Here is an 18441-nt window from a genome sequence, read left to right as displayed (position 1 = left end):
ACAGCAGCCTTTTTTTCTTCATTGTTGTTGACAGGTTTGAGCCTGCTCTTCATTGTCCCTGTCTCTTATTACACCTTAAATTCCTTCATTCACAGCCCACAGTAATGTAATGTGAGTGACAGTTTGTGTAATTACTTCCTTTTTTTCTTTGTTTCCCTTCATTTTTATTTAGCCCCTCCATTCCAAGGACTCTTTCAAGCAGACTTTCTCTCTGCAACCTTCGAGCCAGAACTGGTATAAAAGCTACAAAAATTCAGCATCCTCTTCACCATTGCTGATACCACCTAAATATTCGTCAGATATGTTGAGTAGTCATTTGCTGTCTCTCCCACACAGCAATGACACCAATCTGTTCCTGAACCATCGCCCTAATGGAGCGATCCACAGCGAAGTTCAGGATGCCCCTTTGGCTCTTATCACTAAGCCCCGCAGCCAGAGCAGCACTCCCAACAGCAAGCCACTTCTGGCAGCTACCAGCCCTTCCTACCCGATGCCCATCAACTTGAGCACTGGCACCAAGGAACCATCAAGCAGCTCTGCTTCCCCACTTAAATCTTCAGCCTCATCAGGGCTTGCTCACGGAGCAAGGAAGACCAAAATTTCCAAATCTCTGCATGCAGGAAAGAGCCTCCCTAAAACCAACCCATCCTGTCTGCCTGTAGACTTGGTCAGAGGGAGTGAGTCTGATATCCACAGCAGCAAGGACTCAGACTCAGACTCTTTAGGAGACGACTTCGATGATGAAGATGATGATGATGATGATGATGATGATGATGATGAAGACGATGAAGATGATATTGAGGATGAAGATTCTGGTAGTAGCCTGTCAGGTTAGATTAAACAGACCTCTCTTTAACAAAGAAATGCCATTGGTGCATGTAGAAGCTGGTAGATCAGGTTTCTTTGAGAATTGAGCAGTGTTCTGTGTGGTTTGGTTGTGAGAAGAATGCTAATTAGGATTTATTTCTGCTCTCTTTTTCCCTCTGTCACGCTGGAATTCCCTGCAGAGTCAGAGAGCAATCTGGAGAGCGACTCTGATGGCTCTGAAGATGACATGAAAGAGCGCGGTGAGACAGAAGCAGATAGTGATGCAGAAAGGACTCCTCCGAAAGCAGCTCAAGCGAAGTTGTCTACTCACAAGTCCTACTCGAACCTCTCAGCCAACTGCTCCCTGCTTAACCTGCAGATCATCAAGCCTCCTAGTTTACCTAATAATCTACTCACCCCCACCACACTGACCAGCGCAGGGGCATTGAGTAACCACAGCACCCCATCCCCGTCCCTAACATTTGCCACACTGCCAGGTAACAAATCCTAGTTTTCTAAAAGCCCAAATACATCTATAAACTACAGCTTGAAATGAAAATTCACTGAGATACTTTGATGTCTGGTTCAGGAAAGTGTTATTCTCTCAGTTAATAAAGCAGGATCATGCCCAGAGTCAGGATGGTGTTTATTTTCCCCCACTCTTGTCATCCCTCCATCTTGGTTAGTCAGACTAAAACCTGTGGAAAAGGACGCTTATTTTTCCAGTATGAAAACAAGAATATACAGTATGTGTCTTAATAGTTCCAGGTTAAAATGAGCTCTCTGGAAGAAATTTGTTGCGTCATTGTTTTGATTATCTCCAGCAGCTTTTGCTTTAATAACCCAGGCAGATGCTTTATAAATCTGATACTGGATGAGTCATGGAGCATATTACATTACTAACAGCACTGAATTCTGACTTTCCATAATGAGAAAGTATTCATTTCTTTCCATTTAGTCTTGCTATTGAGTAATAAAAGCTACAGTATGTGCAGTGAATTACTCCTGATGAACTTGGAGACATTTTTAAACTTGTTATGGCAGCGGTTAGGTTTGTTGCTGTACACGCTCTGTTCCTGTGTTTTGAACCTCTGATTTGTCAAAAGAACAGAATATTGTTTGTCTAATATTTTATATTAATGTCCATGTATCTTATTGCTGAACCTGACTTAGGCTAACCTACCATGCTGTACTGAACACAGATTCCACTGCCCTGGATCATGTCATTTAGTTGGAAGTTATGTGATATAAAGTTTGCATTTTCATACATAAAACAACTATCCACAATAGATTGATTTGTCTAACAGAGACTCCTCTGTTTTCAAGAATGTGGCTCCCTCCCTGTAAACATGCCAAGTTTTTTTGCAATTGTTCAGGTTGAAGGCGCTGAGTCATTTCTCCTGTTTTTAGGATCAGGAAGGAGGAGAAGAGTGACAGATGAGAGAGTTCTACGATTGCCTCTTGATTTTGGGTGAGCTATTGTGCATGCACTTCATATTAAAGGAAACACACAATGAGTGGATGGTCTGGGCATGTCCGATTTGTCCTTGCTGTCACACTTGCTGTATTGTTTGTGTTTATGCAATTGGTGTTATAGTTAAATGTCAGCTCACTGAGGGCTGACTAGCGACCTTTTCTAAAAGGTCATCTGTGGACAACTTTTCTTTGTGGAGCCGACTCTATCTCTGAATTTGCTACATGCAACAGACAATTAATTGAGTTTTAGTAAACTTAGTGTTGACACGTTTAGCTCAGTAAAAGAATGAATAAGAAATACTCCATTCTCTCAGTGTATATGTGGGTAACTGCAACATGACACTGGGCAAAAAAATACTAATAATGCTCAGACAATTTTCCCAGGGTAAAAACTGTAATAGTCTTTTAAAAAGCCTTGCTATGGTTCCTGATTTGAGCACAGTGACATCTTCATCAATGCCTGAGTATGAGCAGACCACAAAAAAGATCCTTGCCTTCCTGTAAGGGGCCTTAAAAACCCAGTCTTGAGTAGTAAGTCAGAGTGGGCAGGAAATGAAATGAGGCCCAGCATTTCGACACAAGGGGTTAATTGCATCCAGCCTCAACACAGACATGCAACATTAGCAGCTCTCTGCCCACAAATTCTGCAGCCTTGGATCAGAGCCGCCTTTCATCTTCTCAGGATGTTTTTCATCAGCAGGTTCACAGGAAGCAGAGGCCACAAGACTGTATTTCAGCCCCTTTCTCTGGGATAACAGCCTCTACATGTCTGTTCTGTAAGCTATGGCTGCTCTCCAGTGGAGCTCATGGGGGACTGAGGGGTTGCCCCACTTGGCCCATGGCCATTTAGAAGTCTGATTACTGCAAGGGTCACAGACTACACAGTACACAGCTGTACAGACATCCGTTACATCATTTGTCAGCAGGAGGGAACTTTTATGATAGAAAATTTAAGATTTAAGATATATATTATTTATGACTAGATACAGTTGTAACAACAGTATTATGGTATTATTTTCATATAAACGATGTGCTACATTGTTTGCAATTTGTTTGTTCAGGTGGCAGAGAGAGACCCGGATCAGGACTGTGGCAGGTCGTCTGCAAGGGGAGGTGGCTTACTTCGCCCCATGTGGGAAGAAGCTACGTCAGTATCCAGATGTAATGAAGGTGAATCAATAATTTGTCACTTTATTTTATGGAAAGTACCTTTAGATTTAAAGCCTTAAATGATGGCACATACTAATTGCATCATTATAGCTGTATGTAATTGCCCACAAAGTCACAACATTTGACTGGTAATAAAACTCATAAGTTCCTTCTCATGATTTAATTAGTATGCATTGTTCTTTTGTCTGCAGTACTTACTGCGGAATGGAATAACTGAAATCTCTCGGGATAACTTCAGCTTTAGTACAAAAATTAAAGTCGGTGACTTCTATGAAGCCAGAGAAGGACCAGAGGTAAATGTTGCTACTCCTCTCTTTTTTTCTTTTTTTCTTTTTTTTTCCTGTGAGTGTTTCTATTGAGAATGATCTCCAAAACACAGCTGTTGTTAGATGACATTTCATCATGATGTAGTCATATCTAGAATTTGTATTTAGTTTTATTCACTGAGGAATGATGACACTGATTTTGTGAAAATAGTAATTTAATAGGTATAGCTGGGGAATACAAATAATTCAATCTACCATTGTTGTAATGTGATTCACACCTACCTCAAAGCCATGATGTGTAAACTGCACTGATAAAATTCCTACATCCATGTTTGTTTTGATCACCTTGTGGTTTAAGAGAAATGAAAGTTACACTCACATTGCAGTAGACATGCAAGTATTTAAATTTTTGCATACTGTATCTGTTAAGGAAACATCTCTATCAGTTTTTGCAAAGTTGTAAGCCAGAACAATAGCCTGCTTTTGTCTAAATGCAGGAAAAGTACAAAAACGCATTCTGCATTTTGATGTTTATCCCCACAGTGTCTCAACACTGCAGCGCTAAGGAGTTGTGCCAGTCAACCTGATGATCCATTAAAGAAAGCAATTACTAGATAAGTCAGTCTAGACATTTTTTCTTTTGTTTGTTTTTAATTTTTCTTCTCTGTATTTCATGTTAAACAGGGTTTACAGTGGTTCTTGCTGGCTGATGATGAGATCACTCCTTGTATCATAGCAATGGATGGGAGGCGCAGCCGCCGCTTGAAGTCTGAGCACCAGCCTCCTGGTGATATCACTGGGGCCCGACAATTGAAGGCTCATCCTCTAAATGTTGGTGAAAATAACTTTCAAGATGTCAGTAATGCCAAGCTGCTACGCAAACTGGAAGCTCAAGGTCAGTTTACATCTTAGAAACGTTTCAGTGACACGTGTTAAAACGATAAATTTCCACTTTGTGGGTTGTTACATTTACTTTTTCCAGAGGATAATTAGCCACCTGCACATATGTGATACCATTTCAAGATATTTCCATCTTAGCTACAATAGAGTTTAATTACAAAACCCTTTTCGACTATCTAAACTATCAGTGGTGAATGTTTTGGTGTCAGCACCTCAATCCAAGCTGAAAGGGCTTCACACATACTAAAACCATCCAAGAATAGACAGCAATTTCTGAATAGTCATAACATAATGCCGCTATTAGACATGTTGCATATTGAGCAAGGCCTCAGTCAAGGGCATTTTGCACTCTTCCCATGGATATAAAAACTGTAGCTTGTTGCCAAAACTCCAGGCGTTTTCTCTGGAGGTCATTTAGAAGGATTTAAGGAGTAACTTTGGGTCAGTTTTTCATTTAAGTTTTTAATTTAGTAAGGTCTGTCATTTCATATTTCATATTTTATGTGCCATGTTGCAGAAATAGCTCGACAGGCGGCTCAGATCAAATTGATGAGAAAACTAGAGAAGCAGGCCATGGCGCAAGCAGCCAAGGAGGCAAAGAAGCAACAAGGTAAACCGTCAGACTCTTCTCTAATACTAGGTCATATGCTGTTTGCAAGCCTAATTTGTTTTTGTTTTCTAGCAATAATGGCTGCTGAGGAGAGGCGGAAAAAGAGAGAGCAGATGAAGATTCTTAAACAGCAAGTAAGGAGTTTACTTTGTGTGCATTGTTTAATTTTCCATGCAGAGATTTTATAACTATCTTCAGCTGCTCCGTTCTGTTGCATATTCAGAGTTTGTGCACTCCAAGGTGAAAAGGTTTTAAGCACAGTTGAAATGCTTTGAAATTCTAGAAGGAAGTTGCTATCCTTCAGAATGCTGCACCTTCCTCATCTGCATAGACCCACTGTACTTCTTCACCCCACACCCCACTACCCTCCGCCTCGCTATAACATGCATGACTTAACAGTTAATTCATTTGATCTTGCCCTCATCCTTTTACCAGGAGAAGATCAAGCGCATTCAGCAAATTCGTATGGAGAAAGAACTCCGTGCACAGCAAATTCTCGAGGTTCGTCCTGAAAGTTATTGCAGAAACATTCTAAAACACTTCCTTTCTGCTGTTGATAGGATTTTTAAAAAAGCCAACCAAAGGCTATTCCTAAATTATTTCGTCCCACTTTTGGTCACATCCAGTGAGTACATGTGACTAATGCTTAATTGGTTTTTTGCAAAAGTGCCATTGAATATGAAAATCTCCTCAGACCGTGATGGAGCTTAATACAAAATACAGTATTTCATTAAGTAAAAGGTGGCCCAGAGTTTACCATGGCTAGGTGGAATACCTATTTTGCATTCCCTCACTAATAGAAGCTGTGAAGTATTTTAGCTTTTATAAATCAAATTTCAGTTGACACGCTTGGCAAGCAGCTCTTAACAGGATTTCATTGGGGCTATAATTACTGATCGAAATTTTGCTTAATTTATTCTTACTGCCTGCTGGTGTTTTGTAATAACTACATTGCCACTGCCGTTTTGTCTTTCAGTGTTAATGGGAGGGAATAATCATGAAGATTTCAATATGTTAGATTTGATATTATCTGTGAGCCGTTGGCTCTATTTATCTTTGTTTGAAATATTTTCTATTGACTTCAGCAACTGTCAAACAGATTAAAAAATTGCAATCTAGCAAACACATGCTAAATTTATACAAATTATTAACTACAACACTTAATTGATATCACTTTTACAAGCAAGATTTATATGTATTTGGAGATCATTTTCTCGTCCTTCATTATTTTCATGTAGTGGTCAAAATGTCAAATGTTAATTCAGTCAAAGCTTTGTTGTGGTCTACATACTGTATGTGTTTTGAATGAGTGCATCAATCACTCCTGTTTCCTGACTGCAATACATTTTTTCCAAACACAGGCTAAAAGAAAGAAAAAAGAAGAAGCCGCCAATGCCAGAATATTGGAGGCTGAGAAACGAAACAAAGTGAGTAAGATGAGATTTATGAGTAATCTCTGTTTTTGTCACTGTTGCTCCTGGTCTCAAACTCTGTAAGTCAGCCTGTTCTCTTGTTCAACCACCACAAATGTCCCATATGCCCCCGACTCTCAGTCTTTGCCCCTGACTCTCAGTCTTTGCCCCTGCTTCTCCTCTCTGTAATCTTTTTGCTCCATAGTACTGCTTGTCAGTGCAGAAGGGGTTTTTCCGGCCTTGGTTTATCACAGTGATTAAAAGAGGTTGGATCACCTCCTTGTATTCTACATATATCTCTAAAACGAGGGTGTTTTTCGTTTTCACATTAGCTTGACTATTAAAGCCAAGAGACCTGGAATTTTTGCAGGCTGTTGGTGAACAGGATGAGAGGGCCAGCCATTTTTGTACACTTTTTAAAAATTATGTAAATTAGTGTGAATATGTTTTGGTTTCTAATTGAATTAATCTTTTTTCCTGAAGGAGAAGGAGATGCGAAGACTGCAAGCTGTCATACTGAAGCACCAGGTGGGTATTTTGGCCATGACCATATTACTTGAATAACGACCACATAAGTTAAATGTCTTGGGAGATGGTCTCTAACTAATGATAATTTGTACGATATATTCTGTCAAATTATGCTTTGGGATTCTTTGGTGTATTTTCATTTTAGCTTTCTATAGGTTGGATTTTTCTTGCATTGATTTTCTTTTGTGACTTCTCTACTTCTTATTACCTGCTAACTGTTTCTACCAGGAATTGGAGAGGCATAGACTAGATATGGTATGGGTATGTTTGTTTCTGTACATTTAACAACATATTGTGAATGTGTTGTGATAAATGGCTGCCATCACAGCAATGCATTAAGTGTGGCATTGGCTACAGTCATACTACATCCCTCTGCATGGCTTTTCCAGAACAGTGCACTGCATATGTCTGTGCTATTTGTCTCTCAGAGAAAACACATCCATTATCTCGCCAATATGATCAAAAATGTCTCGACTCCACAGAAATTATACAAGTATGAAAAGATTTCTGATAACCTGAAAGAATACCGACGACCTATTTGATTGTTTCTGTTTTGGACTGAATAGTTAGGTGCCTTTTTCTCTACAGTATGTGAGCCAACTTTCTTCATCCATTTTACCATCTGGAAAAGTCAATATACAGTTTGTATTCTTGACAGTGACTTAATGGAGAGAGTTAAGGACCAGAGCAAAATTCGTTAGTTTTCTTCATCTGAGATTCTACCATGGCAGTGCAGCTGTGTCATTTGTTAAAATTGAAGCTATGAGCGTGGTAATCTTCTATAGTTTAGTTTTCGCAATAAATAAAGCGGAGTTAAAATATCATTAATTAAATTTAATCTCTAGGATGTCTTGATAGTTTCATATGACATTATTCATTAGTTTATTGGAAATGCACTCATTCTTTTGCTTGCTGCTGTAACCCTTAATACCTGCTGCTTACAGTTGTGAATTTCTCGGCCTATACCAGCTTTCAGTTTGCCGCTTGCCAACATGCTCAGATTAATAATGGCTGCTTGTGACTTTGAGCTTATGCTTTCTGTACGCATCACTCCCCTCATTAGCTTTTTGTCGATCATTATGTTCCATTTGGTTTAACTGTTATGTATGTATTTACACTTAAGCTGGCATACAATGTGCAACGTTATGATTGTGACAAACGGTGACCAATGCTGCATCTTCTACTGTGCATGCCAAGTGGTTCATACTCTGTTTTGTATGTATGACCCCATTGTCTCTTGATGAAATAATAGAAACTGTAAATACAATAGAAACGATGTGCCTGTGCTCTGCTAGGAGAGGGAGAGACGCAGGCAGCACATGATGCTCATGAAGGCTGTGGAAACCCGTAAGAAGGCAGAGGTGAGTAACTGCTGACTTGCTCACATTTCCTTATCTCTGGTTATTCTCTCCTCCTGTCCGTTCTGCTACACTGTTTATTGTGTTTTTTTCCTTCAAAATAATTTCATGTGGTGGTGGGACATAGTAACATTTATGTTTTCATGTTTTAAATCTTTAATAAATGTTTTGTTAATTCATCTCTTTTTGATGATTAAACATTTGAGGTCATAGTTTCTGTTTTCATTCTGAGCACCCTCTGTAAAAAATAATATCATGACAATATCTGACCCAGCAACAATTTCAAGGGACGTTTTGAATAATTCTCTTTCTCTCGGCTCTAGGAGAAAGAGCGTCTGAAGAAAGAGAAGAAGGATGAGAAACGGTTAAACAAGGAGAGGAAACTAGAGCTCAGAAGACTGGAACTGGAAAAAGCGAAGGAGCTGAAGAAGCCAAATGAAGACATGTGTTTAGCAGATCATAAGGTATTCACACATTGTGGATCTGTTGGCAGATGAAAATGAGTGTCCATATATATCGCCACAGATAGTCTCCATCTGTGGAGTAGATGTGTGTGGAAAGATTAAATTTTCAACCAGGCCAGCGATTTTTTTTGACATGGAAATCAATCAGTATAATCACTGTAGGAGCTATAGGCAGGATGATTAGAAATGCTTTTGACAAATTTATGGTTTCATTGTTTCACTATCAGATATACCAAAATAGATGCTTAATATCACTGAAAGCATCTGCAATTGATTAAAAAGAAAACAGATGTAGGTCAAAATACTGCCACCAAGTGGCTACTGAAATAATAACCCCAAGTATTACTGATCAGACACTTGTAATCAAGAAATTCTGAGCTTGTATTTATAACATTTCTTCAACTGAACTAATGAGACAAATTAGTCTGAAAAAAGTAACAAAATATTTGAAACTGTAATTAATTTTAATATTGTTATGAAAATGGCTGGTTTAAATCCAAAATAACATCTGCTTCTTTAGAAATGAGTGAAAGATAATCAAGTTTTATTTCCCTCCAGCGGCTTCCAGAGTTGTCACGTATCCCTGGTCTGGTCTTACCAGGAAGCACCTTCTCTGACTGCCTGATGGTGCTGCAGTTTCTGCGCAGCTTTGGAAAGGTCCTGGGATTAGACATGAATTTAAACATCCTCAACCTAAGTGACCTTCAAGAGGGGTTACTCAACATCGGAGACAGTATGGGCAAGGTGCAGGACCTGCTGGTGAGCATGGTCTCTGCAGCTGTGTGTGATCCTGGTATACCTGCAGGTCACAAGGTGAGAGTCATTGTAAGTGTAGGACTTGTACAGTTGTTGAAGTGTAAATGCTTTGGGTACTGTACATTACATGTGTATTCACACACATCCATACAAAACCATTTGGAAAACTCTTTTGACTTTATTGATTCGGACACTACTATTGTACAAATATCACTTTTCACTACTACTTGGTTTTATCAGTACTTTGGCTCTGCAGCTAAATGAAGAGTCTATTTAGGAGGGTGTAAGTGTTTAGAGCTCTTTGTACACATCTTAGATTAAGACCACAATTTTAATTCATCCCCCCGATCCATTCCTCCATCCTGTGTAATTATGCCTTTAAGTGATTTTACATAATCTTGCTCATAATAAGAGGCTGTCTCAGGCTGTTGTGTCTTGTGTCCACACCAAGAGAGGTTTTCATAAAAGGACATTGCATAGCCAGACTATTAACTTAAACATCAAGCATGTTTCATAATAATCCATACATGCTAAATGGGTCCCAGATGCATCCCCCAGGGGCCACTTAAGCACTTAGCATCAAGAAGAGATTATTGCTTAGGACAGTGCTAACAGACTCCCATTGTGGCCTGATTTCCTTGAGGTTTAAGTATACAAAAAAAGAATTATTCTTTAAGCTTAGTGGGGAAAAAACATTTGTTAAACACTGACTAAACTCCATCCTTTAAATATTTCTTTTAGATCAAAACCAGCTTGGGGGACCACTTGACAAATGTGGAGATCAACCAAGACAATGTGTCTGAGATCCTGCAGATCTACATGGAGGGCCATTGTGAGCAGACAGAGCTGGCTGCTCTGGCCCTTAGCCTCAGGACTAAGGCTTTTCAGGCCCACAGTCCATCTCAAAAGGCTTCCATGCTTGCATTCTTGGTTAATGAGCTCTGCTGCAGTAAAGCTGTGACCAGGTGAGGGATCTCCTTCCTTCTGACACACATGTGGTCTTTTATTTTTGCAATTTGACAGCACAACAGCAAGTGTGGTACATGATGTTAATGGACTATTCACAACAAAATTAAACCTGGGATTTTTAAGGCATTGATACATTTGTTACATAAATATAATATACATAAAATTGTTTGAGTGCACTGTAAAAAGTGTTTCTTATGTGTCTGAAGTAAACAAGTTCATCTCTTTGACTGAGAGTAGAAAAAAATTACTCGATTTTATTCATGGGAGCTTAAATTTTGATGAAATAACAGAAGTATCGGAAGGAATATGACAAACCATGGTCTGATGGACAGTTTCACAAGGTTGCATCAAACTACTTGTCATTAATTTTTCATTAGCACCAGAAACACATCTGGTGCACACTGCAGTGTGGTGCAAATGTATCATGCACTTATTATACAGAAAGGTCACAGAAACATCTTTTTCAATATGATACTTTTCAGTGAGATCGACAAAAACATAGATCACATGACCTACCTGCGGAAGGATAAATGGGTTGTTGAAGGAAAACTTCGCAAGTGAGTATGTGCTTCGTCCAAGGGGTTACTGAAAGGTTCTGTGCATGCACTAGTGAATGAGACGGTGATGCTGAAATGACTTGGAATTCTTAACCAGTCAGATCTCACAGGAATATAGACTCTAAAAGCTCAGTTTCATTTCTCCTCTGTCCATTTTTGACTTCAAAGACTGAGGAGCATCCATGCCAAGAGGACAGGGAAGAGAGACAGCAGTGTGGGAGGAGAGGACAGCCACACCTGTGTCATCCCCACTGCCAGGAGCAAATGCAAGCGGAAAGAAGGGGACAGTGAGGAAGAGGACGACGAGGATGACGACAGTGAGGACCAAGGAGATGATGATGATGAGGAGGAAGAGGATTCAGGGGGAAAGAAAGGGAAGAAAGCGGAGATATGTGAAGAGGAGGTCAGTAACAGCATGATGCTTTTTACTAGTGCCAGCGGCAAAATCAGTGTTTGTTGTAGTAAATGTCAGCCGCTCCACTGGCCTCACACTAATGAGATCTTTTCATCTAGGACGACAGTGTACACTCAGCCAGCGTGGAAGAGCTGGAGAAACAGATTGAGAAAACATATAAGGTAAACTTTAACTCTTTGAGACCATTTTTTTCTCAGGAGGAACTATTCAATACATCATAGTTCACCCTCTTGTATTTGCTGTCTCTTTAGCAACAGAGTCAGATCAGACAGAAGCTGTTTGACTCATCTCACTCACTGCGCTCCATGATGATTGGACAGGACCGCTACAAGAGGCGTTACTGGGTCCTTCCGCAGTGTGGTGGCGTCTTTGTTGAAGGCGTGGAGAGTGGCGAAGGTGCAAACCCAATCTAATCGCTCAGTTTTTATTCACTTTTATCCTTGTGCAGGATATAAATTTGAATGTGTTTTTGTGCACTTTCCCTGAGCTGACCGTTTAATGTTTCTAAGGTTATGACGAGGTGGAGAAAGAGAAGGAAAGACAGGAGACTGCTCAGGTGGTCAGGATAAAGGAGGAGCCACTGGAAGAGACAAAGAAGCCACTGGTATCCAGCCCAGCACAGAGCACAGATGGTGATACAGCCACACCAGAGACCCAGCAGGACAAAGACAGTCTCAATCTCTTCCTCCAGAAACCTGGCTCCCTATCTAAGCTCAGCAAACTCCTTGAAGTAGCCAAAATGGTTCGAGATTCAGACATCAATTCTCACAAAAGTCAGAACAGTCATTCTGCTAAAATCCCTACCACTGCATCTTATCCCTCACATCCCACCTCTCAGACAGCAATATCCCACAGTCCCCCGCCTGCAGCCCCTCACAAGGGGCTCACAGATAAAACAGATACTTCAGTGCCATCTCTTCTCACTGCCCCCCAGCTCAAAAGAAGTCCCTGGATAACCTGCAGCCCTCAATCTGTCCTTCATGATGACCAGCTCTCCAAGATACTGAATGACAAGAGCAACCAATGGTTTAGTCTCTTGCCTCGCTCTCCTTGTGATGAGTCTTCGGTCACCTCTGGCTCTAGTCCTCCAGCCTCCTCCTCTTCTCCACAGACCATAAGCACCAAATCCCCTTCCTCCCTCTCTCCTAATCCCCTAGCTACAGCCAGCTACAACGCTCCTGCTGGGATCAATAACATACAATCACCTGCCCTTCAGGTTGGTGGATAACAATAATGCTGTATCCATCACAGACACAATTATTTCAGATCACACTGTGCTTTTTTCAGAAAACTGACATGTGTTGCAAGCCAATGAGAAACTCTTAGCTTTGTTGCCATGATTGTCTTTCACATAATGCATGTGGTACTGGAATAAAATTGTATGTGTATTCTTCCTCTCAGCAAGCAAAGTCTGGCATTCATCAGAGCAGACTGACACTGTGTGACGTGTCCAGTGCAGCGACAAGTCCCAGCCTGCCCTTCCCTGGCACTTCTCTACCCCCCGTGCTGGATCTGGCCTCCCAGCATGCAGAGGGTAATGGGAACAGGGTCCTCTTCCTGGTGAATAACAACACTGTCAACAAGAGTGAGACCCTAGAGGCCCTGAGTGACAAGCCCCCTTGTGCCTCATTCCCTGCTGTGGAGGTGGCCAAGACCCAGGACCACCCTAGACCTCAGCCTATCCCCGAGGGTAAGAATGGCTTGCTGCCAGTTCTCACAAGTGAAATATGCTGGACTAAAGATATTCACTGCCCAGACAGTGCTGGAATACATGCTGCGATGACTGTCACTCAGTTATACAACTTCCCTATGATGGTAAAATTAAGCAATGATATGATAATAGTTTTTTCCAAAATTCAATGGTGTTGTGTGTGTGTGTGTGTGTGTGTGTGTGTGTGTGTGTGTGTGTGTGTGTGTGTGTGTGTGTCTGTGTGTGTGTCTGTGTGTGTGTGTCTGTGTGTGTGTCTGTGTGTGTTGGCAGAGATGCTGCATGGTTGGTGGCGAGTGTCAGACATGGAGGAACTGCACATCCTGGTCAAGGCCCTCCATGGTCGAGGCATCAGAGAGAAAGTCTTGCAGAAACAGCTCCAAAAACATATGGAGTATATGACCCAGTTGTGTGCCAACAGCAAAGATGGTGTGTCCACATCTCTTCTGCTCTCTTTAAGTCAGGATTCAACAGACATGAAGTGATACAAATAAACAACATATTATTATTTGATCTTTTCAAATGTGTCACTTAGTCACCTTACATTAATATGTATAAATACAGACAGTCGTTTGCTGTAATGTTGTTTGTATGTATCTGTGGGGGCAGCGATTGATGTGGCAGAGCTGGAGAAGCAGGAGGTGAGTGAGAAGACGGTGGAGAGTTGGTGTGTTGAGGAGCAGGCCATGGAGGTGGACATCAGCCTGCTGCAGCAGGTCGAGGATCTAGAGAGGAAAGTCATATCTGCCAGCCTGCAGATCAAGGTACAGGAAAGAAAGCATCCTGCTCTTTTATCTACTTACAGCTCATATAGATAAGAAACATCTGGTTTTGCGTTATAACTTTTTGATGCAGTTGCAGTGCATGAGTATTTCTGCTGTATATGCTGGGACAGGCTCCAGTGTCCCTACATCATATGGATGTGCATTAGTGTGTCAGCAAACGCCATATTGTGATGGCCATATTTCACTACTGTATCCTTCAGGGTTGGATGCATCCTGAGCCCCAGTCAGAAAGGGAGGATCTGGTGTATCATGAGCACAAACTCCTCTCTTCTCCAGCTACGGAGAACAAGGTTCAGAGAGAAACCAGCCCTGAAAAACTTCCTGGCACTGTGGTGCGGCGGCCTAACAATCCCCTTGATATAGCTGTAACTAGGCTGGCAGAGCTGGAGAGGAACATTGAACGAAGGTAGCTAAAGGGAAACCCACTGGTACCTGTGTTTGTATTAGAAGTAGTATGTAACTATGCATAATGCAACACAGTGGAAAAGATCTGACGTCTTCCAATGTGCAATATACAATGTACTCTTAATTTTGCATAAGCCATGGCTGCTTAAAACTTAAAAAAATTTCCTCACTGGATGCAATGGTTGTTATGGACTGTTATCATTCAGTGTGATGAGGTTACTGTGTGTATATGTGATTGCAGCGAGGAGGAGGTTGCTCCTGGGATGAGGTTGTGGCGTAAAGCGCTCGGTGAAGTCCGCAGCTCAGCTCAGCTGTCACTCTGCATTCAACAGCTGCAGAAATCCATTGCCTGGGAACGGTCCATCATGAAAGTGGTTAGTGATGCCTCATTTCTCCCTCTGTCTCTCTCCATCAAAGATTTGTTTTTATCTTCAACAGTTTCATCAACTAAATTTAAAGACCAATTTATAGCCAACTCTACAAATACCCCTCTATATGAAAATCAAGCAATGCTTTCAGGCTGCTTGGCTTCTTGTTTCATTTTATAAAAACTACTATCTGATCCATTGTTTTTTTTTTTTTAATAATTAATCAAATCTACAAGGTTTATCGTTCTTAAAGGGGTATACAGATATACAGTATCTCTGTTTGAATCTGTAACTACATATATTTTGCTGTTTCCAGCACTGCCACATCTGTCAAAAGGGGGATAATGAAGAACTGCTCTTACTTTGTGATGGCTGTGACAAAGGCTGCCACACATACTGCCATAAACCCAAGATTACCACAGTACCCGATGGTGACTGGTTTTGTCCCACTTGTGTTGCAAAGGTACACAAGCATGCCCTGAGTGTTTATTCACAGAGCTGAGACTCTTTTTCTTTGTCATTCATTTCATAAAAAGTCCACGAGTACCGTAGATATAAAGGGCCTCACTCTGTGTAATTGACAAATGACGACTTAATTCTCTCACATATACACATCCCATTAATTGATTTGAATATGATATATGTTTTGTGTGGCTCTGCACCAGTCGTTTGTGTGTTCTGTCTTTCAGGAAAGTGGTCATTCCCCCCGGAGCAGGAAGCAACAGAGCCGAACAGCTGGAGGAGGAAAGAAAAGCAGTGAGGTAAAACGAAATGGTAAGCCATCTGTGGTAGGAGAGCTCATCAAAGAGGAGGCTGCCAGCAGCAACAGCGTGCCAAAGAAAGGTACCAAGGAGTTAAAGAAAAGGAAAAGAGACGACAGCCCGACCAGCTCCCAGGCCAAGCATGACAGCCCTGTCTCCTGTACAAAAAAAGCCAAAATGGCCAAAGACACAAATGGGCTGGCGATGTGCCGGTAGGTATGAACACATACTCACTGTATGCATAGGACCTATCAGCATTTGTTCTACCTGAACTCATTGTTAAATAATCTGTAATATTTAAATGAACTCCTGTGACAACATGTACACAATGATCATCCTTGTGCAGTTATGAATCTCTGATAATCACTTTTACCATGTCAGTTCTTATCATACCAAATCCTAATATCAAGTGATGAAAAAAAAAAAAAAACTGACATCGATGTTTCAAGCATATTCTCAAACAGATGAAACTATATTAAAATTAAGTCAAATTATATTTGTAGTGCCAATGGCTAAGCTTTATCTGCTGCTTGTATCCTCCAGAGTGCTGCTGGCTGAGCTAGAGGCCCATCAGGATGCCTGGCCCTTTCTCACACCAGTCAACCACAAAGCTGTACCTGGATACAGGAAAGTAATCAAGAAGCCCATGGACTTCTCCACCATCAGAGAAAAACTCGCCAACAACCAGTATGTTTGTCTTACTGTTACATTGTTTATTTTAAAGATCCATGTATGTTTTCCATTTGTATTTTTTGTATTTCATAACTTTTCATTTTTGATTTGGATGCTGCACATAAATTGAAATTAAAACCATTTCTAATGATTGCAGGTACTTAAATTTGGAGACTTTCATCATTGATGTAAATCTGGTTTTTGATAACTGTGAAAAATTCAATGAAGATGATTCTGAAATTGGACGGGCTGGACACAACATGAGGAGATTCTTTGACAAACGATGGACTGAACTGCTGATGTAAAAAATTTCAAGTGCGGACTTCCTACTCATCTTTCTACATATCAAACTTCTTCTTTGGTGTTGGAGGCCTTCTCTTCACCTATGACACTAAATCAGTATATGGTTATAATCACACTGATGTGCATTGTGAAAGGACAAACACTCTTGCTGTATCTGCTGAGAAAAAAAAAACACTTAATAAATTAGTATCTCCAAGTGCAATACTGTTTTCTTTATCAAAATGCACTGACTTTTGGACTCAATATTGTATTTGGGAATCAAAGATTTCCACTGTAGATAGGTCACTGACTTTTTTTTTTTATCATCGGTACAGCAGTATAGCTTTGTGTATATGTGTATTTATTTTTCAAGTATTTATGTTTCAGTCTTTTCTAAGAACAAGTCGGAAATCGCACACAGCTTTAACAAAATCTAAAGATTGTTTTATGGACTATTGAACAAGTTAACCGAAAAAAAAATGTTTACAGCATTGTAACTATAGTGTGCCAGCAGTACTACTGTTCATCTGCGTTTGTGAGTTAATTGTGTAAAATACAAGGAGGCATCACTGACACATGTATAGTGTTCATTTCTGTCACAGTTTACACGTCTTATCTCTAAAATGTATAGTGTGTACATACAAAACAGTCTTGTTGGATATATTGTCAATGCATAAGGATGATTGTAGCATTTAATACAGTATATGTCTTACACATTGTCAGTATGTGTCTTACACAGTGCTGATTATCCACTCAAACACTGTGGTCTCCTCAGTATTGTAGTGCCTGACCTCTGACCTCTGAACACTGTATGGAGGAGTTTGTTGGTTTTTTAAAATACTTTCAGTGTGTGTACTGTATGTGTATCCTGCACAATATACTGTAAGAAACCCTAACACAAAATGTCAAATTCTTAAGAGCTTTTCCTCTGAACTGAATTGATGTGGTGCATAGTGTGTTTCATTTCCAAGCATTTCCTTCAACCAGAGTCTTGTCAGACATCCTGTGGTGGACAGATGTGAAACCTGCACTGGGCTTTAATCCAGCTGGGAGTCAGACAGAGTCACGGTCCACTGGAGGCATCTCAAGACAGCTCAAGTCAGAAGACTTGAAGTTGCTGTATTTTATTATGAATATTATGAAATGAGTAGCAACTTTTGTAGGAATATTATTTTTAAATAGTGGATGTGTGGCACGGATAAAATAAACCTGTTTTTCCAAAATAACACTATTAAGCGCTCACTATCTTACCCTACTTAGGCAAGTTATCGTTATTTGTTTAAGTGTGAAAAAGCTAAAAACTGTTGCAATTTTTCAATCATCAAAAATCCTAATTTTTGAATCATCATAAGTGGAGTTAAAGTATTAGTGCCAGAGGTGGAATGTAAACAAATTAATTCAGGACCTAAGTACACCTTTTAGGTACTTGAGTATTTAAATCTTTGCTACTTAATACTTCAACCACTTCACTGGGAAATATTGTGCTTTTCACTCCACACTGTTTACTTTAATTTCACAGCTGCAGTTACTGAGTACTCGGCACATTTAAATATACAAAAAATGTATTGTTATGGATTTAATAGCCTGACAGAATATAAAGTAGACAAAATCAGCTCCACTGAAAAGAGGATTATGGAGGGTTTTACATTTTATCCCTAAAATAATTTGTTTCAAATAATGCTTCTATTAATACTTTAGGTGTCAGACTTGTACTGTATCTTTACTTTTAGGATTAGAGTCAATTCATCAGCAAGTTATTGTAAAATGAGGTT

At 40.2% G+C, this 18441-nt stretch overlaps 1 protein-coding gene across 1 annotated transcript; it reads left to right on the top strand.

Moving 5' to 3' along the window:
* The first annotated feature begins 301 nt into the window (after positions 1–301).
* Positions 302–17868, top strand: LOC111218888 (bromodomain adjacent to zinc finger domain protein 2B-like). The gene is given in 30 exon segments (XM_022741372.1): positions 302–815; positions 1008–1304; positions 2218–2278; positions 3345–3453; positions 3645–3746; positions 4404–4614; positions 5137–5229; positions 5302–5363; positions 5665–5730; positions 6591–6656; positions 7125–7169; positions 7398–7430; positions 8465–8530; positions 8851–8991; positions 9550–9804; positions 10489–10712; positions 11199–11273; positions 11442–11676; positions 11787–11849; positions 11940–12084; positions 12198–12904; positions 13090–13378; positions 13670–13825; positions 14006–14160; positions 14382–14630; positions 14793–14960; positions 15271–15417; positions 15644–15927; positions 16259–16402; positions 16545–17868. Coding segments are annotated over 30 exon segments (5310 nt in total). The 3' UTR covers positions 16693–17868.
* The last annotated feature ends 573 nt before the right edge of the window (positions 17869–18441 follow it).

This window comes from Seriola dumerili, unplaced genomic scaffold (assembly GCF_002260705.1).
Source record: "Seriola dumerili isolate Sdu_G_001 unplaced genomic scaffold, Sdu_1.0 BDQW01000052.1, whole genome shotgun sequence".
Classification (NCBI taxonomy): domain Eukaryota; kingdom Metazoa; phylum Chordata; class Actinopteri; order Carangiformes; family Carangidae; genus Seriola; species Seriola dumerili.
This window is presented reverse-complemented; position numbering and strand designations above follow the sequence as displayed.